Genomic DNA, 26603 nt, shown 5'->3' with positions numbered 1-26603 from the left:
CGCCGTCTCCTGAGCTACACGAAGCGCTTCTGCTGTCCACAAGGGCTACCACGACTGGACTTACTGCGTAATCTGCGCAGTCAGCAGTAGCTTGCCGCCTATTCAAAGTCGCAGCCTGCACGGCATGCCTACACTCTTGCGACATAACGCTGAGGGACGCTGACGCGAGTTCACGCGAAAGAAGTTACACCAGTTACACGACTAGCGAGCGCGTCTCCGTACGGACGAGCGGACGCGTCCCGCATGTATATATATAGGCATTGATATAGGCTTCCTACTCGGAATGCATGAATGCAGCAACGACACCTTTCGTTATCTATGGATTCGCGAACACCGTCAAACACATATAACGTGTTCTGCAGCAAAAAGCGGTGAACGAAGTACGCAGTACCCACAGAGCAAATATGAGACGCAGTGGTGAGCAGCAGTCTCGCTTCACTTGAGCAAGTCACAGTTTGGTTGGCTCTGGTTCGTTGGGAACCAGAACATTCTCACGCCCTTTATGCAGTGGTTACTGCACAGCGGTACGCAGCATCCAAGCATTTCTGCTCCTCAGGCTTCGCTGACAGCGTTTAACTCACTACCACTACCTTCGGCGCCGTATTGTCGAGGATTAACTGCGATTACTCTGCGCGGCAACAAGAACCGGTGTTTTGGCGGGCGGCGGTGCGTTGGCGGCGTGTAGTGCGTCAAAGGCTGACATCACCCTAAAACGGCCGGTCATGTAGGGGAGGGCGTGCTTTAAAGGTCGTCGCCCCGCGCGTTGCGATGCGCGCTTATCTCGTGATTGGTGGTGGTTTTACGTCTTGTGCTCTCACCGCAAGCTTGCATTGAAATTACAGAGAGCACGAAGGTCACTTCGCTCACTGCAGCGGCCGCTTTTGCGAAAGGAGCACGCTGCTCAAACAGCAATAAGTTACAACTGCGACAGTTAGTTCGCGCTCATCCTGTGTAAGTTCTTTCCGTGCGTCCTTTCTTCTCGAGAAGCGCGTTGCGAGTTTCGAGCTGCTTGCCATTCTTCGCGTGAAATTACAATTCGTTGCTATTCGCAATGCCCATAGACTGTCGCGCCGCCAAGCGGAATTCAGGAGCGTCCTCTCGAGGAGGGTTAGTAGACGATAAAATGGCAGCACTACGCAGTCTCTCCCTTGTTCGGCTGTGCTAACCTCAGTGTTAACGCATTGGCAAGGAAGGAACACTACGACTTTGCATGTTCCCTGCATCAGTGAACAAACCGGGCCCTCCGTGACACGAGAAATCTGATGCGTTCTTGCGAGGCGCGAAGTTTTCGTGAAAATACGTGACGACTCGCGCTTTCAATGCTAGCCCACAGCGTACGCATACTATCAGCTTCGCGAGGCTTTCTGTAGCCACGCAGGTTAGTTAAATGTTATCGTCTGACATATTCAGTTGAATCTCACCCTGTTTTACTTGTATATAGCATTGGTCAGTGTTTCTTGTATAGCATGAATCCCATAACACTACGCGGGAGGTCGCGCGGGCTCGCGATGTGCTCTTGTAAAACTCAGCGATCTCAAGTTGTCGATACATCAAAATAGGGCCTCTATCCTTTGTCAGCAAAGCGCTGTTACTAATCGTGCGAGCGACGTTTCAATCATTCGAGGACGCGTCTGCCCCACGCCTTTCGTGGAGCGAACGCTTTCCACACCGTCCTTCGCCAGTGTGTTGGCGTTGGTTTCATAGCCAGCGCTGCGCCGTTTGTTTTTGTACGTTTGTTGATAGGTGGCAGCACACTGCAAGCGATTTGCTCGTTGACCGATCCGAGGGCATAATGTTCTTCGCGCCCAGACGTCTCTCTAATTGTAAACGTGGTGACGCGGAGTGGTCGCAGTCGTTCGGCGGAGGAATTTCTTCGGATTGCTTTCAGCAGTGATGTTGAAAGAAACCATCTTGACGACGAGGATTTTTCACTGGACATTGAAGACTGTGAAAGCACCGAGAGTGACAGCTGTGACAGCGACGATGAACGATCAGCTGAACTCACGAGGAGCGAGTTGCACTTCACGTCCCCTCGTGCGTTAATGTTCTTTCACGCTCGTAAGTCACTTTGATTGTATTTAATGTATAATGTCCTAGAGCGAGATCAGAATAAAAGCATAGTTCCTCTTGTGCATTGCATGTATCACAATTACTGTGGATATTATGGAGCGCCGCATCGCCAACACGCTCGAGCTCTATCAGCGAAGCGAAATGGTTAGAGCGATGGAACGTGCAGTCACGGCCACAATCTACGCCTCTCGGCTAACTTCTTCGACGTTGCGAAAAGCATACGTGTGCATTCTTTTCGACATTCATGTTTGGATCGGGCTGATCGAATCTGCAACATGCGAGTGAAGTGAATTGCACACGGCTAGAGTCTCAGCATGGCTGTGACACAAGCGCTACTGAATGGGATGTTAAATGCTCGTGTTCCGTTGAAGACGTAATACCGCGTTCCCGACTGCGCAAGTAATGACGACGGCGTATTATGTTTGCAAACCATAACCACGTTAAATGTGCGGTCCCGTGCTGCAGCGATGACGCTACTCGCTGGCGGCCTACTACTGCGGCAAATCCGTCAGGCAGGCTCGGTACGTACTACCTCTGTGTGCCGTTCAGCTCATACGTCAATTTTAGTTCATGCAGTTTTATGTAGCACGCACAGGATTTCGCAAAGAATCGTTATGCACGGTAACGGAGCTGAAATATAACCTTTCACACCGCAGCAAATAATTAGGTGGGGGGGGGGGGTACTTTGCACTTTCCATGGTTTGGGAAAGTATTTTAGTCTCATATCCAATTCAGCGCGGCTCATGACTTCATCCGGTGAAAGTGGCACGGGCCCTACGTCCGCACGTCCTATCTGTTCCTATGCTAACAAACGGGTTGACCCTCCTCCTGGCGCCATCTTGAAAAGCACGGCGCGCCACCTATAGTCCGTGGGCATTGCGAATAGCATTCATTCCTTCGCCCTTGTGCCGAAACAATGCACTACAAACGCTCAACTACGTCTGTGAAGACACGTTTCACTCTAATGTTATGCCGATTCCTATGACAGAGGGATCAGCCATGTTTTTTTTTTAATTCTTTGCTTGAATCACCTGTGACGCATACCTGCATTCCGCGGCCCGTGGTACACGGTTGTGGGCCACACGCATAGGCGTGTGCACGGGGGGGGGGCATCCCTCCTTTCCCGCCACGCTAGTCACATAAGAGGAGGGGGGGCACTGCGATGAACTTCGCCCCCCCCCCCTCCCCCTGAAGGAGAACCCTGCGCACGCCTATGGCCACACGTGACTCGAGGAAAGGGTTTCATGACGTGCGCACGACAGGATTCGTGTAATGACCAGACGGTCATATTCGTCATGCCCCCAGTGTTTCTTATCTCATTTCTTGTTACCGCTGGCTTTAACTCATCTCTGCGCCGGTTTATTAATATACGAGCTGCACTTGATTCGGCGATAACTATATGAAATGCAGACAGGAAATACTACAGCGGATTAACCGTGTCCACATTCCACATGCTTTGATAGAATACATTTCTTTCCTGATTATAGCCATGATTTTCTTCGTCAACCGCATTCACTCAAGTCGGGCATCAGAGATCTCATAAACGTTGCAGTTACTTGCTCCTTGACATATCCAACTTTTTAACAACAGACAGTATTAATATATATTAAATAATTATATAAGCAATAAATAGTAATACAACGACGTATAATTAAGAGATACTGCAGCGCATTATTTACTTGGGCCAGGGTGTTCCAACCTGATGTTGTGCAAGGAATACGGGTTAAAATTTCCACATTTCTTTTTATTGCTGAGCGTTATCTAATAGGGTACGCAAAGCTTTGCGTTAGCGTTTGTCGCCGCTGCGCATGCGTCGTGCGCTATCCTCTTGCGTCTCCCTGTTAAGTGATGGAAATAGCGTGCATACGCAACGAACGCTATCTTTGCGTACCGTATCCTACAACTAGTTTTAGAATAGCGTACGCAATGCCTTGCGGCAGTTTTTCGCGCAACTGCGCATGCGTCGTACGCTAACCGCTTGCGGGCTCCCGTTAAGTGGCGGAAATAGCGGGTCGCAAACGCTAACTTTAATTCTAAAACTGCCTACTCCTAGTGTATCGCGGCAAGCAACATCCGCGAGTCGTTTCCGTGCTATCTAAAGCGCACCTGTCGTGCAATCGAGCTGATGTAACGAGTGTTCACGAACTCTTTTCCCGGTTCTTTCCTCGATCCTTCAATTACGCTACCGCGGAAAAACCAAGGCTGTTCGCTGCCAACGAGGCCGATAACACGTTGGCGCGCTCGCGACTCAATCACAAATGCAACCTTGCATAGACGTTGCGTGAAGTTTACCGAAGTAAATACGGCTAAACTGGTAACGCACTTCAACTGTGTCAGTTCACTGTGCAACTGATTTCTGCAAGGAGGCCACCGCGATGAAAAACGCCGCCGTTTTCCCGCTTTTGCACTTCTCCGACAGCTTGTTTCCTTGTTTCGGTTTCCCACTCCGATACGCGCGGCTTATTTTGGCGGCACCTCGTTTCCCGCCCGTCAACACTGCGCGCATTCATAACCATGGAAGCGAGCGGAGACGCCGAAGGAGGACGACTCGACATGTGACAAATGTTGCTACGGCGAGCAACTTCGGCCTCGCCCGGTCTTCAGATTTCAGCGTGGTGAAGCAGGAGCAACCACGATGAAGTTGCTAAAGCCAAACTGGGTGACCCATGACGGTACGTTCGCGGTAGACGAGCATTGTTAGGCTTACATTTGCGTGTTTATCAATGGGCGAAAGCTCGCCGGTCGCGTACTGGCGTGACACAAAGAGAAGGAGCCCGTGTGTAGTGGCTTCTTCGTGCGCGATACTTAAACCTGCCGTAGCCTGTGCCGCTTATGCGGGAGAAAAAAAAAAAAACGATATATCGATGATAGCACGGTACTCTGATGTCCCACGGCGGAACTGTAGTGATTACGGATACACCATACCGCGGCTTCCGGACCGATCTCGGATACTTCGATCCCGGCGTGCTCACAAGTACAGTATCCGAAGCCGCCATGTGAAACCGAAAGATCACAAAGTGCACGATATTTCAACGCAGTTCGCGTAAATGAAAGTAGAAGCGGACACATTTGCTATTGTTTACATGTTTGCGAGCGAGCTACGATTCGCCACCGGTTCGCCTACGGCAGGGAAAAATAAATGCAAGTGTTGTGGTGGCTTGAATGTCACGTTATTGAGATATATAAGCACAGAGCACGCTTGATTCTTAATGACAAGGCGTAGTTGCGCCGTTTATGTTACCGTTTTAGCGTGCCGTCCTTCAACTTTACTTAAGAGACGATGTTCCCAGTTTTTACGTGATTGCTTCGAGAGGTTAGTACTAACGTCAATCGCGAGAAATGCTAACTAAAGATGGTGTGATTAATATCGTTGGCGTGTTCAGAAAGCTCAGGCGGCCGCAATTAATCTGTGGTTTTTCGACTACGCCGTAGTACATCGCAGGAAACGGCGAGAGCGGCTCTGTGACGTAAGGCCCCGTCAGCTGAACCGTTTTTCTGGTATTACTTTCAGAGTTGCTGTGTTTTGGTAGCGTCGAGCGTTTCGCTGTAAGGGGTATGCGTCCACTTTGTTTGAGCGATCGTAATAATTATTCCGAATTCCCAGGTCACCCAATATTTTCGGTGGACATCCATCCCGATGGGTCCAGATTTGCCACCGGCGGTCAAGGTAAGCTAAAAAAAAAAAAAGGCTATGCAGTTTCGTGTTAAAGTGAGAACAGGGGGTCTTGTGTGCTCAGTACTTAGTTATCTCTCACTTATAAAGCTCCTTGTGATTGCGGCTTGCTAAGCTGAATCAATACATGATGTCCACAAGGTTGATGTAGAATCACGTGTGGACTACCAAATGATAAACACATCGAGGTTTACGTGCCATAGTATCGAATGTTGAGTGTTCGCTTGAGTTTCAAAAGTTGTCCCGTGTGTACAGATGGAAGATAAAAGGCGTTTAAGCTGCTTTACATTGTGAACTGCAGTCACGAGTGTGGAGCTGGGCAATGCAGGACTATGACTAGAAAGGAATGAACACTGTTTTTTTCCTTGTTCCTGCTCCAATGGCAAACAGGTTCAGACTGCGGCCAGATTTGCATATGGAACATGGCTCCTGTGGCAAGGGAGGAAGAGGAGCTAAGCGATTCGGTACCGAAGCTGTTGTGTCAGATGGACAATCATTTGGCGTGCGTCAACTGCGTCAGATGGTCTTCCGATGGTCGTCACCTCGCCTCCGGTGGCGACGACAAGGTCATCATGATATGGATGATAGGGCGGTGAGATTCTCTTTGGCTCACTTGTTCTTTTGTTTTTTCATCTCGTGTTACTTAATTTCATCCGTTCCATCTTGGACATTGCTGCCACGTGAAAATTTACTCCAGAAAGTAGCCATCAGAGCATAAAGACCACAGCAGGAACCTTCACGTTGTGCTGTTCAAATGTCAATACATTAAGACGCACGTTTGAATGCTGGTTTGGTGTTACATTTTGATGTTGCAGAAAATTGAAATATTGTGTGTGCCTGAAGGTGCCTTTGTGCAAAACACAAATGGTTGGGCAGAATATAATCACTACCTCTTAGGTATAATTTTGCCATGATGGTTGCCATGCAATACAGGAGCCCAAGATTTTGCTGCTGAAATTCTGATGCAAGGCCCTAAAACGTTGCCAGCTTGGCAAGAAAGGTGGTTACGCCTGGTAACCCTCTTCTGTAGAGCGCTCCCCCTGGAGTCCACAATTTGGCTTTACTAGCAGAAGTGCGTTAAAAAAAAAAACTTCTCGTGGTAGGGTGGACTTGATCGATAAGGAGATTGCGGCGCTTCCTTTTCCTGCTCACAGGATACTTACGTATCAATATAGAACTGACGCTGCAGTCACAAGCATAGTCCTGTGTTTGCACCGTATAAGTGTAGCAGATATGCCCCAAGAAAAGACTTGGTGTGTTTCATTTATGGCTGTGGTGCACTTTGGTTCGTGGCAAGAAGAAAAGTTGGGGAAGGGTCAGACACCTGTATGCATTACAAAATATTGGTTTCCTATTAAGCACATTAGGGGAACATGCATCATGTCATGCATTTCTAGCCTTCATGGGGACCGCTGTTATCTTTTTCGATGTAAGGCAGGGCCTGTGCTCAGTGTTTATACGCGAATAAATGAAGCATGATGAAGGAGCACAAGTAGGAAGCATTATGAGCAGGTGTGATCCCCCTTTGCCGAGTGCTCTACTTAGTGCCCACTGTGGTTGCGATAGTCCATTTAGTGGTTGTTGCTAATAAATCCCTCTTTTCTTCACTCCTAGGTATGGCATGAGCTCATCGGGAATGTTTGGTGGGGGAGGCAAGTCCAACGTGGAGCACTGGAAGTGCGTCAGCACCCTCAGGGGCCATTCTGGAGGTAAGCATTCACGAAGTTTGGTCAATTTATACCTTACAAAGCATTCCACTTGTCTTATTAAGATCTTCCGTTGGATGCTTGGATTGCATAAATTCTTTAAACAATGTTTTGACAATACAAGGGAGTGATGCAGACACTCCACGGTGGTCCAGTGGTTATGGTACTTGACTGTTGACCCAAAGGTAGCGGGAGCAAATCCCCGCTGCGGCGGCTGCATTTTTGATGGAGGCGAAAATGCTTGAGGCCAGTGTACTTGAATTCAGGTGCACATTAAACAACCCCAGGTGGTCGAAATTTCCGGAGCCCTCCACTACTGCATCCCTCATAATCATATCATGGTTTTGGTACAGTACACTCCAGCAATTACTATTGTAGGGAGTGACGTGTTGGTACGAGATGGCGCGGGAGGTAACTAGAAACTGGGCAGTTATCGGATGTTTCATCACGCTCGAATCGCGAAAATTGCCGCGGGCCATGTTGGAAAGTGCTGTGTGTTGACGGTTGATGATGGACAGAATGAAAGTCGTTCGCATCTGTAGCTTGAAGCTTACTGTCAATTCCACTCTGGCCACTCTGCCAGGAGGGGGCTATGCGCACAGCTACTCAGCAGCAACGCTAGTGGTTTAGCATACATTGCTCATTACACCAGTGTTATAGGCACAACACTACACTGGCTATGCTGCATAGTTGATTGAGCAGCACATGACAGTGCAATCACTTGGCTTCGTCGTTATTACATCCAGGTGCCTTGTGCACCTCTTGCACCTCTAGAGTCATTCTGATCCTCTATGCCTGTGCATGTTCTATATGTTCTGTGGCACTGCTACACTGCAAAACACGCCTAGGGGGTCTGTGTAATTGCTATCGAAATAAACCAACTGCTGCTGCATTATCGTGTGCAGATGTCCTGGATCTGGCCTGGTCTCCATTCGACACCTGGCTTGCATCATGTAGTGTTGACAACACTGTGGTCATCTGGAATGCCAAGAGATGGCAAGGTAGGACCTAGCTAACTTGCTGTCATTGTTTCTCTGTCTTTGCAGCTTTAAACTCGTTGCGGTGTCCACGTTTATAACAAAAACCTTTTTTTCTCTTTTGAGACAACCTAGTCATTGCGTTGCTTTCTAAAGTATCCCATCGGGGAATGCTGTAAGTTATTTAATAAACATGGCTGACTGCATACACATTTCTGCAATGTAATAAATGTACCGTATTTACTCGCGTAATGAACGCACTTTTTTTCCGAAAAACCAGAGCAAAGTTGGGGGGTGCGTTTATTATGCGAGGTAAATTTTCTAAAACTTTTTTGGGATGAGCCGAAAATACGATAATGCAAAAAAAAAAAAAAAAGTTGCGTAGCTTACCTTTTACAATAAACATGCGCGTACACTATTTGAAAACACGCATTTTTATTGCACTTCAATTGCTTCAATCTTCGTCAGAATCGCTGGTACCGTCGTCCAGGTCACTGGCCACTTCAATGTCTTGGTCCTACAAGTGGTCGTCTTCGCTGCCGTCCAGCGCATTTGCGATTCCCGTCTTCTTAAAACTCTTTGTTATCAGATCACCTGGCAGCGAGCGCCATGAGTCCAAGATCCAGGAGCACACCAGCTCGACGGACGGCCTCTTAATCTTGCCAGTTGGCGTCAGGGCGTGCCCTCCATGGGCCATCCATTCCGTGTACAAGCGGCGCACACCGTCTTTGAAAGGTTTATTGATGCAAACATCAAGGGGCTGAAGCACCGAAGTGAGTCCACCCGGAACGATGGCGATCTCGGTGCGCAGCTCCTTGAGTTTCCGACGAACGTTCTCTCCCAGGTGGCCGCGAAAACTATCGAGAACAAGGAGAGACGGGAGAAGCAGGGCGCCAGGGCGTCGTCCCCAGACAGTCTGCACCCAGTCGACCATCAGATCGGCCGACATTCACCCTTTCTCCTGAGCCCGCACGTGTATTCCGGCTGGGAAGTTGGCCTTCGGCACGGTTTTTCGCTTGAAAATAACGTACGGTGGCAACTTCCGGCCGTCTGCTGTGACAGCCAGCATGACCGTGAAGCGCTGCTTTTCGGCGCCTGTCGTTTTAACGAGCACGCTACGTGCTCCCCTGTCATTGACAGTCCTACTCATCGGCATGTCGAAATTGATGGGTGTTTGGTCGGCGTTCCCGATTTGTGAGAGACTGAATTCTCGGTCCCGCCGCAGGCGTATAACGAACTTGTGAAAATCCACTACCTTATTTTCGTAGCAAGGAGGAAGCCGCTGGCAAAGTGATGTTCGCCTCCTCAAGCACAGTCCGTTGCGCCGCATAAAGCGTGTCGTCCACCCATTGCTCGCTTTAAACGCCGTGGGAGCGATGCTACTGTAGCGATGCCATGCTTCCTGGCTGTGGCTCGCGCTTGCGTCTGGATCATTTCGTGCGAAACGACACAGCCGTCGTTTCGTAGGTCCCGGACATATTTTAAGACCTCCTCTTCCACAGCAGGAAACTTCCCGGTCTTTGGTCCCCTGAAGGAACGTCGCTCCCTATTTGTAGCGCGGAGCTTGTCATGCTGCTTCCGCCAGTAGCGCACACGTACTTCATCAATTCCGAAATGCCTACCGGCAGCACGATACCCGTGTTCAAGTGCGTACTCCACAGCCTGTAGCTTGAAACCGGCCGTGTAGCTCACATTTCGGCCCATCGTCCACGACAAAACGCAACACAGGCTTAGAAAGAACTTCCAACGAGGTGAGAATGGGCAGTGGGCAGCATGGCATGACTTCTGAGGCGAAAAAAAAAGTAGGGCTATGATGCTATGATGACAACCAATGACAACAATGCTAAAACTCGCGTCACCGTCTTGCATCGTTTTGATTGGCTGTCCTACCCGGCCTCGGAAATTCCGCCGCTTCGGTGGTAGATGGCGTTATCTGCTGCAAGCTGCAAGGCTTGCGACCACCCGATACCCGATGCAAAAGGGAAAGCCACAGTTTCACCATCATCATCATCATATCCCCGCGCGCTCCCGCACCTCCGCATTAGACATTTAGATGCCGCCGGCTCCGCAAAGCTTCGTATTTGTGTGACCGTGGGATGGCGTGGGCAGTTTTGCTGTTAGGTAGCCTACACGACCGGTCGTGTAGGCTCCCTACGCTGTGTGCTTGTGAGCCGCGATGTCTCTACACTCGAACCGTTCGTGAATACTGCTGCGGCGTGCGGATACTTACTTCAAAAACAATACAAAAAGAGAGGGACCGCGCCGCGCACAGATAGAAAAACTAACAAAACGGTGCGCTACCGCGGGCGGAAGGGAGGGGGGAAGCAAACCGAGGGGGGTCGGCGTAATAAAGGAAAAAAAAGGAAGGAAGAAAGATAAGATCAACGGACGAGGAAGCGCCGCGCGTTGGTTCGTGGGACTGCAGCGGATGAAAGTTAAGGGTGCGTTTATTACGCGGGGAAAAGAAAAATCCCAATTTTGACGACTAAAGTTGAGGGTGCGTTTATTATGCGAGTGCGTTCATTACGCGAGTAAATACGGTATTATCTTTGGCCATGCAAAAATGTACTCTTACTGAATGCTGGACTTGCAATATTATCACATGGTTGTGATGGCGAAGTACACAGAACATAGGCTGGTACAGATGAAAACTCTTTATTGGGCAAACTTGTGCCCAGAAACGAAAAGTCAATGTACAAGCAATATACACTGCACACTGATAGCGGTCATCACGGTCGTCGGCCATCGGTAATCTGATCATTGCCGGAATGCATTGTCTTTTACGCATTAGTGATTGAACCTTCCAGCGTTATCGCTAGTGCTCGCTTCAGCTCCCGAATAAACTTGACTAGTCGTGTCCTGTGAGTAACCTTAACGGAACAATCTGAAACAATCACGAAGCTCCCCAAATACAGTATTGCTGTGTGGCCTGTGCTTAGTGGTACTACCGTATTTACTCGCATAATCCTCGCACTTTTTTTTCCAGAAAACCGATGGAAAGTTGGGGGGTGCGAGAATTACGCGGGGAAAATTTTCTGCTAAAACGTAGAGCGCTAGAAAAAAAAAACAAAAAACGAAGCGGCTGCAAATCGGTGTTCTCCCGCCAGCAACTAACTACAAGCTATCAAAAGTGCTAATACAAGACTTACCTTAACAATAAAACTACAGGTTTAACACAAATCAATGTTTATTTGCAGACACTAAAGCCACTAGCAAATAAAGTGTCTCTTCGCCGAACTACTCGGAGTCAGAGTCAAGACTGCCGTCGATGTCGCTCGTAGCGGCGTCATCAGAGTCGTCGCCAGCTTCAGCATTGTCTCCATCGCCATCGTGAACCACGTCATCTTCCGTCCCGTCCAAGGCGTTTGAAATTCCAGTTTTTTTGTAACTGCGGACTATGATTTCTGGGGAAATCATGGCCCATGCCTCCATTACCCACGCACAGAGGAGCTCCACTGACGGCTTTTTTATCTTTCCCCTGGGAGTCATGGCATGGTCGCCTTCAGCCACCCATTTGGCATACAGCCTCCGAAAATTATCCTTGAACGGTTTGTTCAAGGATACGTCCAGAGGCTGCAGCATCGATGTCAGACCGCCTGGAATGACGGCGAGATCAGTCCGCAGCTCCTTCAGCTTCGTCCGAACGGAGTCGACAAGCTGACCGCGGAAGCTGTCGACGACCAGCAGCGATGGGTAAAGAAGTGCCCCTGGGCGGCGTCCCCAGACAGCCTTTACCCACTCGACCATAAGGTCAGCGGTCATCCAACCTTTTTCCTGTACTCGTACATGAATTCCAGGGGGGAACTTGGCCTTCGGGAGGGTCTTCCGTTTAAAAATAACAAACGGTGGTAGCTTCCGCCCATCCGCTCTTACGGCGAGCATGACGGTGCACCTCTGCTTCTCGGCACCTGTTGTCCTGATGTGCACACTCCGCACACCTTTTTGTTCAACAGTTGTGCTCGAAGGCATGTGAAAGTTGAGCGGCGTTTGATCCGCGTTTCCAATCTGCGAGAGCAGGAAGTTCTTTTCCTCCCGGATCCTAATCACGAATCGATCAAAATCGACGATCTTGTCTTCATACGCCGAGGGTAGCCGCTGACACAAGGTCGTCCGCCTCCTGAGTGACAGTCCACTTCGACGCATAAATCGTGTGGCCCACCCGTTGCTCGCGCGGAAATCTTGCGCCGGGATGCCCTCCTTCCGGGCAATTATGCGCGCCTGGTTTCTGATCAAGTCGATCGAAACGGCACACCTGTCCGCGCGGAGACCCTTGATGTAGTCAAGCAGTGCCGCCTCAACCTGTGGATATTTCCCAGTCTTAGGCCCACGGAAGGCCTTGCGTGTCTTGTTCGTGGCTTTCAGCTGTTCGTGCTGCCGTCGCCAGTAGCGCACACAAAACTCGTCCACGCCGAAGTGCCTGCCGGTGGCCTTGTTGCCGTTTTCCAGTGCATGATCGATGACCTTTAACTTGAAAGCAGCTGTGTAGCTTCCGTATCGGCCCATTGTGTTGCTGCAGAATGGACGCTACTACACACGCGACACGGAAACGGAACACTAACACTAAACACGGCGCTCGGTACGCGAACTTCACTTGTGGTTTGGCCTGGATTGGATTAGGGCTCCGTGCGCTGGTAGTATGCATGATGCGTAAGAGATGGCGCTAGGCTGCCGTGCGCCATCATCATCATTGGCTGGAAGAAGCAGACGACATTTGATGCTGCGATTTTTCGGGGTGCGATAATTACGCGAGAAAAAAAAAAATCGCATTTTTGTTGGGCGATGTGGGGGGTGCGAGAATTACGCGAGTGCGAGGATTATGCGAGTAAATACGGTAACAGTTTTTGTGGGTGAAACGATCGCATCAAAATAAAGAAATAAGTGCGCGTGGCAATATTTACTGAAATTGTGACAAACTCTGGTACAACTCAACTTTCTTAGTCGCACTTTCATGAGGCACACTTTGTATATTCAAGACAACTTGTGTAACACTTCCTCTTTTCTATGTGGTCTGTCGCAGAAATGTTGGCGGTCCTAAAAGGGCACACTGGCCTTGTGAAAGGTGTCTCATGGGATCCAGTTGGAAAGTACATTGCATCTCAGGTGAGGCTTGAGTTCTGCACGTCTTCCTTCTTTTCTTGTGCTTTGCTGTGCGTTATTACAACTCGTTTGTCGGTATGTTAACAGTCTTAAAAATAGAAACTTTCTGCAGTTACAGCTACTGCTGATAAGGTAATGTCTTTATTTTTTTGTTACTGTAAGAACTGTAAATGAATTGTCACATAAAAATACAGTCAAATCCACTTATAACAATACCAGTTTTAACAATATATCGGTTATAACAATGAACCGCTGCTGCACCGTCAACTTTTGTATGTTTTCTATGGTAAAATAACCAGCTTACTACAATGCCCCCATGTCGCATTATTGGTTTTAACAATACTGCTGGTTGGTTATAGCAAGTCTAGCTCCTAGGTGTCCATGCCGAAAGGTAATGGAACACGAAATCTTCAAAAAGAAAGATGAAAGCTAGAAATTCTAGCTGCTACACCCCCGCCAACGGCCGCCGCACACTCACACAAAAGCAGCCGTCCTGCATCCTTCTCAGAATCGACAGCCTTGAGTGCCTCTCCTGTTGCCCTTTCACCCCTCCAAACATGAATGGGCTGTTCCGCGCCACCCTTCAAAATGCGAATGGGCCACCCCAAGTGCACTTCCTGCGCTGCCTGCAATCACAGTCAGCTCGCTCGCCCCTCATTCTGCGCCGTTCTGCGAACTGCGTAAAATGAGCAATGCTGGCGGACGTGGGGTTTCCTTGTGCCAGCCAGTGAGAAGCACGGGGCGTGAACCTTGTGGTGATCTCACCCCAGCGTTTCTCAAGCTGATAGGCTGCCGCAGCAACATGTGCGCCACACATCACCTACAAAAGTCACGCCATCACTGCCGGGGCACTTGCTGATCGTACACACGTGCTTGCTGTGAAAGCGTTCGTTATGGCACGCCCACTCCGTTCCTAACCACACACGGGCATGGCGATGGCGAGCTGCTTTCGTTCAGGAAGGCAACGCGGCTGTGCGGCGCAGTTACAGTGAAACCTCGTTAATACGTACCTGCCGGGAACGCGGCATAACTACGCACTAAACGGTAGTACGCATTAACCACCAAGTACAAATTTGCCTCTCCTGGCGTACGCCATCGCCGCCAGCAGAGAAATAGAGTGCCACAGCAAATATTGTCTAAAGTACCCATCGCAAAGCCTTTTCTTTCTTTTTGCCAAAGTGGAGAAAATATCCTAGCACTCTCGCACGACCGCCCGATAGCGCGCGGTGGCCACGCCAAAGAGCATTTCGAAACTATTAGAGGGTCCGGGATACGCAGTGACCGACATAGCGACAAAACGGACAGTGTCTGCATTCCGCAATATATGTGTATGCGTCCGTACCGCGATCTGCTACAAAACGAAAACTGACACGCGATACGGCCGCGTGGAGCCGATCGTCTCCTGGGTAGTTGCGTGCAGCGCGTCGCCTGCTCGGCTCACGTACGCCGTCACTACCGGGCCGCTTGCTGTACCGCACGCGCGCATCAGTCGTGGGATTGTTCTTCGTGCCCACTTCGTTCCAGACCGTGCACAGATGCGGCGAGTAGCTTGTTCGGTTAACGCAGCGATGTCGAGCTTCCTCCGCGACGCTGTAGCGTTCCTGGCAGCGAACGGTGGCGCGTTGGGTGGTCGCCTAATAAAAGCGTGCAATATGGTTACAACAGCGCTACGCTTGCTGTACCGTACGCGTGCGTTTAGCGTGATATCGTCAATGCAGCGAGGTTTCGCGGCGTCCGCGACCCGCAATGCTCAACTCCGCAACAGCGATCTGCTTTTGTTTCTACATAGCGGTGCGCGCTTGAACACAGCCCCGCACGAGGCGGCAGCGATCGGCGGCCCAGCGTGTTGAGGTTGTCGCCAAGTAAAAGCGTGCAGTAGGCTTAAAGTAGCGCTGTGCTGCACGCGTGTCCGGGCAGATAGCTGAAGATACTTATTGTGATAAGGTTGTCGGCGATAAGTCATGCTGACGCGTTCGTCGGTGGCCGCCGCCTAGCCTTCGTTCTTTCCCGATGCTTACGTGCAAAGGCGTCGCCGCAATCGCACGGAAGTCGGAATCGGTGATCGACCGATCTCCGCACTTCTAGAAAAGACGGAAAACCTTTGGCGGCACATTGTGGCGTCGAGATTTTCAGCGGTGACGTAAAATTTTATGGCACAAAAAGTTATCTCGGGCGCAGGGTACGCACTAGCCGGTAGGCATAGGGCGAACCACTACGGCTTAAGCGGTCAGCGAATGCATTGGGCTCTATGGGGCTCGGTCGGGAATTCGTCGCAACTACGTTTTAACCGTTAGTACGTTTAAAGCGGGTACGTATTAACGAGATTTGACTGTAGTGGTCTCGCACAAAGAGGCAGCATGAACGGCAGCGCGGCGCGTTTAGGTTATCGCCTCTTAAATGCGTGCAGTACGCATACAACTGCGCCAGGCCACATGCACTACCGAGCAGTTAGCTGACGATGCTTATTATAAGTGTTGTCAGCTATTAAGTAGAGGTGTGCGAATATTCGAAATTTCGAATATTTTTCGAATAGGGTTTGCTATTCGATTCGATTCGCACTGAAATTTTACTATTCGAACTATTCGAACTTCCCAAAAACAAATGCAGTCAACGTCCGGTTGAAAGTGACCCCTTCAGATTTTCAATATGCTTCACCTCATTACACTCTCGTATTGCGACAAAGCTGCCTTTCAAGCTCCGTTACGGTCAAACTTAGCCGAGAGATAGAGTCCGGTTGGAAGTGGACCCTAGATTTTCAATATGCTTCACCTCATCACATTCCCGTATTACGGCAAAGCTGCCTTTCAAGCTCCGTTACGGTCGAACTTAGGCAGGAGACAGTCAACGTCTGATTGGAAGTGGTCTTTAGATTTTCAATATGCTTCACCTCATCACACCCCCGTATTGCAGCAAAGCTGCCTTTCAAGCTCCGCTACGGTCGCAAATGTATTAACTCAAGAAAACTCTGGTTCCAATATGGAGATGAAAGATGTGGCAGAGTTGGGGGCTCATTTAATGCTGTTTTGGACCTGAAATTTGGGCAGGAAGTCCAAAAAATCGGACGCCGAAGCTTTTTAGCATCCAAAATTTCAGATGTTCTTATATATCGACGTCTACGAGGCAGATTTGGAACTCCGAACTTGAAGGGAGCACACCCTTGTCCGCCACATCAGTTAGGCTTCCAGAGAAGTTGAAAGAGGAGGAGAGGCTGAGGAAATGGCATCTCTGCCTATCACGTGTACAGTGTTGTCGGCAGCACTTTGGTTGCACCAAATCATGTGCATAAATACAATTCGGCCTCTACATTGCCTCACTCTTGATAAGAAAGACAACTATGAAATATGACCCCACCAGCACTTCATCAACCTAGCGAAAAGAAACACTTCCATGTTGCTATCTCACAAGAACATACTTAGGAATTCTCTGCAACTTTTTCTGTAATTTCACTTCGAATTATTCGAAAAATGTTTGAGAAATATTCGAAAATTATTCGAAATTATTCGATTCGATTCGCACTCAATCTTTATTATTCGAATTCGCTTCGCACCCAAAATTTTGCTATTCGCACAGCTCTACTATTAAGCCATACTGGCGCGTTTGCCGCCATCACGCCTTCACACAAAGCTACCTTTTGAACTCTACTACGGCCGCACACGGATGAACTCGTGAAAGCGCTGGTTTGAACCTACAGACGCGGCTGAGGTGGGGGGCTTCAATGAATGTCGTTTCGTACCTGCAGTTCGCGCGGAAAGTGTGAAAAATTGAACGCCGAAGAGTTTCCGCTTCCAAAATTTTGGACGTTCTTATACAATGACGTCTGTGGGACTTGTGACAATGCCGCGAAAGTGTCCATATTTTCAAGCATGTCCGAAAAATCGGCAGTTGACTGTATTTTGCACTTTCTTTTTTCATGCAACCTGTTTTATAACATTTATCAGTTATAACTAGGGGTGTGCGAATATTCGAAATTTCGAATATTTTTCGAATAGTGTTTGTTATTCGATTCGATTCGCACTGGAATTTTACTATTCGAACTATTCGAACTTCCCAAAAACAAATACAGTCAACGTCCGATTGAAAGTCACCCCTTCAGGTTTTTAATATGCTTCACCTCATTACACTCTCGTATTGCGGCAAAGCTGCCTTTCAAGCTCCATTACGGTCGAACTTTGCTAAAACAGTCAACGTCTGATTGGAAATGGTCCCTAGATTTTCAACGTGCTTCACCTCATCACACCCCGGTATTGCGGCAAAGCTGCCTTTCAAGCACCATTACGGTCGAACTTTGCTAAGACACAGTCAACGTCCGATTGAAAATGGTCCCTAGATTTTTAACGTGCTTCACCTCATCACATTCCCGTATTGCGGCAAAGCTGCCTTTCAAGTTCCGTTATGGTCGAACTTACAGTCAACGTCAGATTGGAAATGGTCCCTAGATTTTTCACTATGCTTCACCTCATCACACCACCCCCCCCCCCGTATTGCGGCAAAGCTGCCTTTCAAGCTCTGCTACGGTCGCAAATGTACTAACTCAAGAAAACGCTGGTTCCAACATGGAGATGAAAGATGTGGCAGAGGTGGGGGCTCAATTAATGCTGTTTTGGACCTGAAATTTGGGCAGGAAGTCCGAAAAATCAGAAGCCAAGGCTTTTTAGCATCCAAAATTTCAGATGTTCTTATATATCCATGTCTACGAGGCAGATTTGGAACTCCAGACTTGAAGGGAGCACACCCTTGTCCGCCACATCAGTTGGGCTTCCACAGAAGTTGAAACAGGAGGAGAGGCCGAGGAAATGGCATCTTTGCCTATCACGTGTAAAGCGTTGTCGGCAACACTTTGGTTGCATCAAATCATGCACATAAATACAATTCGGCCTCTACATTGCCTCATTCTTGATAAGACAACTATGAAACACTACCCCACCAGTGCTTCATCAACCTAGCGAAAAGAAACACTTTCATGTTGCTATCTCATAAGAATATGCTTAGGAATCTTCTCTAACTCTTTCTGCAATTTCGCTTCGAAGTATTCGAAAAATATACTAGAAATATTCGAGAAATATTCGAAAAATATTCGATTCGATTCGCACTCACACTTCAATATTCGAATTCGCTTCGCACCGATAATTTTGCTATTCGCACAGCTCTAGTTATAACAACGGCATTTTCGTGGCGCTTTAATATTGTTATAAGTGGGTTTGACTGTATTTTTTTTTTTCAGTTTATATTCATATGAAAGAGGCATATATTGTCACACTGCTGTAGTCGAAACAAGTATTAATGTCTTGACGTACGGAGTCAGACAGTCCACACACACGCCCCCCCCCCCCCCACACACACACATACACACACTAATCTATCAACACTTGGTGAGGGATTTCGGGAACGCGCCAAGCAATTCAGCATGACTGCCAGTTGGGCGTGTTGGTATACATTCATGACTGATGGTGAAGCACTACAAAGAATGGACACTTTAGTCCTGTGTTCTTCTAAAGTCTCTGTTATTTAAAGTGCTTCACCATCGTGAAGCAATTCAGCACTCATCTTTTGAGAGGAAAGGGTTGGTAGCTTTAACTGGCCGCAAAGCACTCGTGTATATTTTTTCTTCTGACAAAATGTATGTATCAACATCACACACCTCTTTTTGTTTTTCTCGCTTCTCTTTTTATTCATAAAGCAACATTACTTATTAGATGCAGCCGTATGTGTTTTAGTCGCTGTAAGAAGGTAACCTTGCAGTTACACAGTAAAAAGTAACACTTGTTACAGTGGCAAGTTTTTCGAATGAACAAGTAGCGAGTTACAGTTGGAACTCACCTGAAAAAGTTGCTAGCAATGCGTTCTTATTAACCATTGCAGCTTAAGAGGGTTATAATTGCGTCGCTGTTTGCACTTTTTTCAGTCTGACGACAAGACCTTACGGGTGTGGCGCACTCACGACTGGCAGCAGGAGTGTGTCATCACAGAGCCATTTGTGGAGGTGGGCGTGATTTCTGCTGCTCCGCTCTCTTACGCTTGCCGTTTGCCAAAACACGGCTATCATGCAGAACGTGAACCCACTGAATGTAAATCCAAACAAGACAGAAGTTCAGGAGAAGATGGACTGTGTAGCGTGACAAGTGGTCTTGTATTCGTTCAGTTGCTGCCTTGAAGAATCCAAGACCACTCGTTGAAACGTTGACTTCAGCGACACCCTGTGTTCAACAATATTCATCGAGTGGGAATGCCATTTTTGACTGCTGTGTGTTGGAGATCCTTTTTTTTTTTCTTTTTCTTTATTGCATCGAATTCAGTTTTCTAGCCTATTATTAGCAGGCTCTTTTTTTAATTCCTTCTGTGTCATGTCGGAACATCAGCTGATGCTTATTTGATCATTTGCGCTTCATAGCTGATAGTCCGTGCTTTGCATCGTGGGGCTGTGTGGGCTTTGGTGGGATTTATCCAAATTTTTTCGAACAAATTTAATTATCGCAAGTTAGTTCTCCAGAAGCCTATATATAAGATGAATGAAGATTCTTGAAAGGGAAAAATTTTTATCGACCTGGTCGTAGCACAAAGTTGTGATGAAAATCCATAAGAATTTCTTGGAAAGCATAAAGCATTCCTAGTTGACGAAAAATGTGCCCGGGTTCAGGATTTGAGCCCGAGAACAACGTCTTTCCCAGACTGTTCCTCTACCGTCTGCATTAACCAGGAGGCTAGCAGATAGCTATGTGAAAACAAATTACCTGACAATACGAATAAAATTTTGGTATCGTTCTATTACAATTGACACCTTCTCTCCTTACTTCTTTTGAAACAAGCGTTGAGGGCATCAGTGTGTTCTCTGTTAAAGGGGGACGTGGCAATGAAAACTGTCTCGGTTATTTATGGAGATAAAGTGGTGAAATTTGGCATGCAGATGTGATATGTTGTGCTGATATCATAACTGAAATCGGTTTTGAGCTATCTGTTGTAGTTTTTGAGTTACAACACTTGATTGACTCTCATTGTCATCCCGAAATTAATTAATGAATTAGACATAAGTTCATCAGGACCTTTGCATAAGCATATTCACAAGGGCCCATTCTGTGCCGTAAAGCTATTGGTTTATTTTTTAATGTTCAAATAAGCACACAAAAAAATATTTGAAATTTCTTGTACTCATTGTCTTACTAACAACTTTTACAAAAAGCCATTTATAAAAATCTGTATGGCGTGCAGACAAATATGGACAGCTTTACGGCACTCACTAATGTCTCAGGATCTAAGTGCAGAAAACGGAATGGTTATATCTTTATTTGTTGTGAAATGGCACAAGGATGACTGACAGCAACTGTTCAAAAAATGAAAGCTGAGAAAATTGAGCTCAAAGAAAATGGAGCTAAAAGCTAAGAGAATGGAACTCAGAAGGAAGCTGATTTTATTTTTCCTTGGAGAAATGTAGCTTTGTGGCTATCTTGAGCTCTATCTGTCCTCTTTATGATGACGCCAATATGGTGGCACTGCGTCAAGGGAAAACTGCAGATTTGCATTTTCTAAAGCCCAATTTTCTCATCGTTTTTGATGACAGCACACTAGTAAAATGCTTTTTTTTCAACTTCTACTGCTTATTTTGGTCTACTATTTCACCAAGACGTAAAACATGGTCTCAGGATTGCGGAAAAAAATAAATGGAAAAACTGAACATTTTGACCAAATTTACCATTCCCATTGCCACGTCCCCCCTTAAGACACATCAGTGCATATCTGCTGCAGTGCGGAGGAACCACTCATATCTTGCGGCTGAATTGGTCTCCTGACGGCCAGTACCTCGTCTCTGCTCATGCCATGAATAACGCTGGCCCCACTGCACAGATTGTGGAGCGCGACAACTGGCGCACCAACAAGGACTTCGTTGGCCACCGTAAAGCAGTGACGTGTGTGGTGAGTCGACGACTGCTGCTGGAATGGCCACGAAGTGTGCAGTGTCTTAAAGGAGTACTGACACAAACATTTTACATCTTGTTTTTTTTTTTTTTGTTACAAGAAGTAGCTAACGACCCACTTATCATGGCTGTAAACCTCGTGGGCTCGGGCGCGCGATGGTTAATTTTTTTTTAGACAGTTTTATAGCACCCAGTCGCAGTTTCGGTTTCAAAGAGGGATGAGTGAGGCAGCACCCAGAATGTTTTTCACATAAACATAGCTGGCTACGTGAGCACACAAAACCACGTTCACGTGAGCACTGCGTGGACAACTCTTTTCAGCAAAGGCTCCCTGGGTGCTGCTATAATCCCCTTTGGGATGTCTCAAATATGCGTGACCTCCCAAAAATGTACTGCTGAGGCAAGGACGTCAGCTTTTGTACTTCCTTGCAAGTCTGCTCACTCTTTCTTTTGAAAAGGTCTGCTGGGAGAGAGTGCTTGCAAGGATCTTGGCAGCCAACACAATTTCATGATACAAGTGGCGGTTGGTTGTTTACATCGAAACCAAAGGCGCATTTCGCAGGCAGTGGCATGACACGCACTTTAAAATTGATTTTAAGTATGTTCTAGGCTATATCATCCGTTGATATTTCGTAGATGATGTGTGTGTGTCCACACAAATCTATCCCGTAGTTATCTCGCCTTCAAAATTTTGTGTCAATACTACTCCTTTAACATTGGCTACTACTATAATGGATAATGTGGTGGGCAAAAACTAACTCCTTATTAAGAATTGCTTGTAACTTTTGTAATACCTGACTAATTTTAATGAAACAAAAGGCATTTTGTTTCTTACAGTAGTGTGTGGTAGGAGGGAATGGATAGCATTTTTTTATTGCGGCAGAAACTGCATAAACAGAGGTGCGCTGCGTATGCGTACTAAAAGTACATGCACCAGCTTCTGCAGCGATTTTGAGTCTAGTACAGCGTCGTCCTTTATGAATGGAAACACGGAAGTGTGTGGCTTGTGCTCTGTGGCGGCTGCTTAGAACACCAGTAAATGGCAGCAAGAGCAAGCGCATTTGCTTTTGACGTCATGTACTGGCTGCCGGCACAACCAGCCATGGCCTATAGGCAAGTGCCTTCTAGACTCCCTCCCCTGTAGATGATAGCATGAGGGGCAGTGCCTGTAGTTATCTTACAGTTACTCAGTTATCTTGGCTGATAAGAGGTGACACCGAAAGGCGACACCCTTTTTCTTGCTGCCACTTGTTGATGTTAGAAGCCACCATGGAGCACAGGCCATGCACTTGCGTCTTTCCTTGCATAAAGGACCACTCTTTGGATTTTTACAAGAGTCCAGAGAGCATTATGGCTGCCAGAGGCCTCTCGGTGACAAATTTTTGTGAGACAAGGCCTCTGTGAAAGTCTGATATCAGCAGCATTATGTAACTGCCTTCTATCTAAAACACACACTTCTTCATCAATTCTAAAACACACCTTTTCATCAATCGTTGTCTGAATGAAATGTTCCGTTATTTTTCATTTTGCAGAGGTTCAACCCGCACATCCGTTCAAGAGTCAACAAGGACAACAACAAGGTACTTGTTACGCAACTCTCACTTTTTTTAAAAATTTTTCAGTTCAGTATTGGCATTTTGCATGCTCTCTTTTGCTTCTATCATGCTTGTAATGAAATTGTGAAGAATGACACGACTGGGTGTCATTTCTCCAGACACAGACCTTTTGCTGCTGTGCCATTGGAAGTCGGGACAGGTCTCTGTCTGTCTGGGTGAGTAAACGGGTCTTTTGTGATCTACATAAGTTATTTATTTATGACCTTTTTTTATTTTATCTTTGTGTCCATAGGCTTTACTGATGCCTGACTATTGGCATACACTCGCGTTTTGTCTGTCGTTGCAGCTGACCTGTCTGAAGAGACCTCTCGTTGTGGTGCACGACCTCTTCTCGAACTCAGTGTTGGACATATCCTGGTATGTTGACATTGGAAAAGTAATTTCATTGGCATATAGTTGTGTGAGGCACAGGGCTTGCTGTATGGGCTTCACGCCTACATTGAATGAGCATCCACATCTGCTTTGGCAGTAAAGTCCGTCTCAGTGGTACAGTGATTATGATGCTCAGCTGCTGACTCGAAGGTTGCAGGTTCAATCCCAGCCACGGCGGTCACATTTCGATGGAGCCGAAATGCTAGAGCTCTGTGTACTGTGAAATGTCGGTGCACGTTAAAGAACACCAGATGGTCAGAATTTACGGAGCACCCCACTACGGCATGCCTCATAACTATATTGCGGTTTTGGCACATAAAACCCCAGGTACTATTATTACGCTTCGGCAGCGAAGTTCACCTCCTAGAGGCATCGTAATACAGTAAAAGCTCGTTAATTCGGATTTCTAGGGACCGGAAAAAATGTCCGAATTAACCGAATGTCCGAATTATCGAATGGTCGAAATAAACACAATAAATGCACGAGTTTTTTCAACATACCTTTACTTTACAAAGTAATCGCGGATGCTTGTGTGCAGAAATTCGTGCGGACACAATTTTTCTGAGCCCTTCAAGGTGCTCAGCAGCTCGCATGATGTCTGCAGTACCGCAAAAGTTTCACCCGTCATCCACGCTTTTCGGTTGGCATGGTAATCCACGGGAAGATTGTTGATGTTCTTAAAGCAGCGTGGCTTTTGAACCTTTCCGATAACGAGAAGCGGCAAGCGCTCTGTTCCCGTCACGTTGGGGGATAAAAGTACGGTTACTCGTTCCTTGCTTCTTGCCGCCGATTGAAGGATCCCCTTTCATCACTCTTCATCACTTCTTGTCGGGAGAGCCCGTTATTCAGAGCACGCAAAATTTCTACTTTGGTGGTGAAGTCCTTGGCCTCGTACTTGGGCCGCTTCGCCGGCGTTGCCATCGGCGGAAGTGCGGACGCACGAGAAGTCAGCACAAAAGCACCAGCAACGATCAAGCTAAAGGAGCCGTACTAAAACGTACCTCGATGAATCGGCGATCAACGATGCAGCACACCAACGGGAACAAAGCAACAAAACCCACACGCGAAAAAAAGGCGTTCAACCAGTCTCAATCCAAGCCAAGTCGATAATTGATGTCCATGGCGATGCTGCGTTTGAGCTTCACTTTTGTTCCGAATTGTTCTTTTTTCGTTTTCGAGCCCCGCCAGCGACCCGAAAGTCGCCGAATTATCCGATTTGCGGTCAAATCTGTCCGAAATAACGAGCGCCCAGTCTCATAGAGTGACGCGTATATTTACAGGGACCAGATGACGTGTCCGAATTAACCGATTTTCCGAATTAACGAGAGTCGAATTAACGAGCTTTTACTGTATCTCCTAACTCGTCCATTAAAGAACCGATTTGAAAAATTCTCTCAGCAAAACGCTCTGGCAACAGTGCCTTACAACTCCCACTTGACGATTGAAATTCGCAATGAGTCCTAGTGAAGGGCCCTTTACTATATCAAAATGCTGCTTTTTTTTTTTTTCATAAAGAAGTTACGTCGCATTTCTTTGTAAACTGTAAACACAATTCACTTACATAAGTGAACGCAAACACTTTTTATTCTAGTTCAATAGTGCTCTTATGTCATTGTAGCACTACAGTGAGCTGTAAAGCTCACTGTAGTTCAACTGGAAATGCAGAAGCGTTGTTTTGACAACCTGGAAGTTTCACTGTTCATGCTTCTTGCAGCGAAAAAGTTCTGTCACTGTTTGTCTGACGAACGCATGCATCTGGAACTTGTATTTCAGGAGTCAGGAAGGCAACCAATTACTGGTGTGCTCCTGGGATGGCACTGTGGCCTATATCGACTTCACCGAGGAGGAAATTGGGATGCCGATTAGTCCGGAGGAACGAGTAAGGAAACAGTGGACTCATTAAATCTGTTGTGGAGCATGCACAGGTTGCGAGCAACATTTTGGTGTTTATTGGGCTTTACCCTTAAGGTCAGGTTGGCTGATGCAGAAAATGCAGCAGTGAATCCAGAATACAGTAGACTCTGGAAATGGAAATCTCTTCAACGGAACTGCTGCCTAAATGAAATAATTGCCTCTTGTATGATTAGTTTCGTACTTGAATTCTGCACTCCTGTTCCATCTCTTAGTAAATTAAGCGGAAGATATTACCACGAGCATGGGGTGAGCTTGCGCTGAGCAGTTTCATTAATGGTCAACTTGTATGGGCCACTGTGCAGCAGAGAAGAGAAGAAGGAGGTGGAAAAGACTATAAAGTCACGTTTCCAGTGATCGATTCAGCTCGACGTCCTGGTGTTCCAATAGACAGAGGTTCTGTGCTATCCTGTATAACATGACATATTTTCCTGGTCGCTTCAAGTTCTGCTTAACGAGAGTCTACTATATAAGGTGAAATTCCCCTATGCTAGTTAAAGGGACACCAAAGGCAAATAACAATTTATGTCAGAGTGAAAGCTCAATGTATGACGTCTAAAATGGCAATACAGTCGAACCCGTTTATAACGAACTCGAAAGTGTCGCGAAAAGTGGTCGTTATATCAGTAGTTCGTTGTATATGGACTCGCCCTTAAAAACGGGCACTTTGCGGCCAAGCTGTTTTTCTTTTCCTTTGTGCACTTTTATTAAAGTGCTAACAACCCCTTCGGTGACAAGCTAAGCCTTTTCGCGTCGTGAAGCGACGCCGGCTGCGTGCTCACGAGTGAATTAACCGCCTTTGCAATGAGCTGACACTGTTTCACCGAAGCGCGGTACCGCGACGTGGAGGCGATCGTCCCTGGCTAGTTGCGTGCAGCGCGCCGCCTACTCTGGTCGCGGAGTCACTGCCGGGCCGCTTGCTGTAAGCTGTATGCGCACGTTTGTACGTTCTTCGTGCTTGCTTCACTCCGGATCGTTCACGGATGCGGCGACTAGCCTCTTCGGTCAATCGGCGAAAACAAGCATTTTCCAAGCAACGCGCACTACGTCTCCGCGATGCTCTCGCGGCCCTACGACGATGCGCGGCGCACTTCAGTTGTCACCTAGTCAAACACGCAGTATACGCTCGCTGTCAGTGCATCGACGTTTCTTGGTGCTCGCGCCGCTCAACAACAGCGAGCTACTTTCGTTTCTACAAAGCGACGCGCACTTTAAAGCGGTCTCGCACGACGCGGAGGCGGCAAACTTGCGAACGGCAGCATGGCTAAGCATGG

The 26603-nt window shown here is 47.5% G+C and overlaps 1 protein-coding gene and 1 long non-coding RNA gene across 12 annotated transcripts in view; one reads left to right on the top strand and one right to left on the bottom strand.

Moving 5' to 3' along the window:
* LOC119390078 (protein HIRA) overlaps window positions 1–26603 on the top strand; it is a 298608-nt gene that overhangs the window by 231972 nt on the left and 40033 nt on the right. The window contains exons 1-12 of one of the 11 annotated variants that reach the window (XM_037657615.2): window positions 4598–4742; window positions 5675–5737; window positions 6134–6335; window positions 7358–7452; window positions 8355–8450; window positions 13444–13526; window positions 19426–19503; window positions 21261–21428; window positions 22963–23010; window positions 23145–23201; window positions 23333–23403; window positions 25192–25297. The exons of 1 other annotated variant lie outside the window; for it this stretch is intronic. In XM_037657615.2, coding sequence (XP_037513543.1) covers window positions 4706–4742; window positions 5675–5737; window positions 6134–6335; window positions 7358–7452; window positions 8355–8450; window positions 13444–13526; window positions 19426–19503; window positions 21261–21428; window positions 22963–23010; window positions 23145–23201; window positions 23333–23403; window positions 25192–25297 — 1104 coding nt within the window. In that variant the 5' untranslated portion in view covers window positions 4598–4705. Of the gene's footprint in view, window positions 1–4597; window positions 4743–5674; window positions 5738–6133; window positions 6336–7357; window positions 7453–8354; window positions 8451–13443; window positions 13527–19425; window positions 19504–21260; window positions 21429–22962; window positions 23011–23144; window positions 23202–23332; window positions 23404–25191; window positions 25298–26603 lie in introns of those variants that run through there. 9 more of the 11 variants (XM_049414645.1, XM_049414644.1, XM_049414648.1 and 6 more) reach the window with 9 other exon arrangements.
* LOC125758044 (uncharacterized) overlaps window positions 1–26603 on the bottom strand; it is a 276116-nt gene that overhangs the window by 226618 nt on the left and 22895 nt on the right. The window lies entirely within an intron of this gene.

Source organism: Rhipicephalus sanguineus, chromosome 4, assembly GCF_013339695.2.
Source record: "Rhipicephalus sanguineus isolate Rsan-2018 chromosome 4, BIME_Rsan_1.4, whole genome shotgun sequence".
NCBI classification, from domain to species: Eukaryota; Metazoa; Arthropoda; class Arachnida; order Ixodida; family Ixodidae; genus Rhipicephalus; species Rhipicephalus sanguineus.
This window is presented reverse-complemented; position numbering and strand designations above follow the sequence as displayed.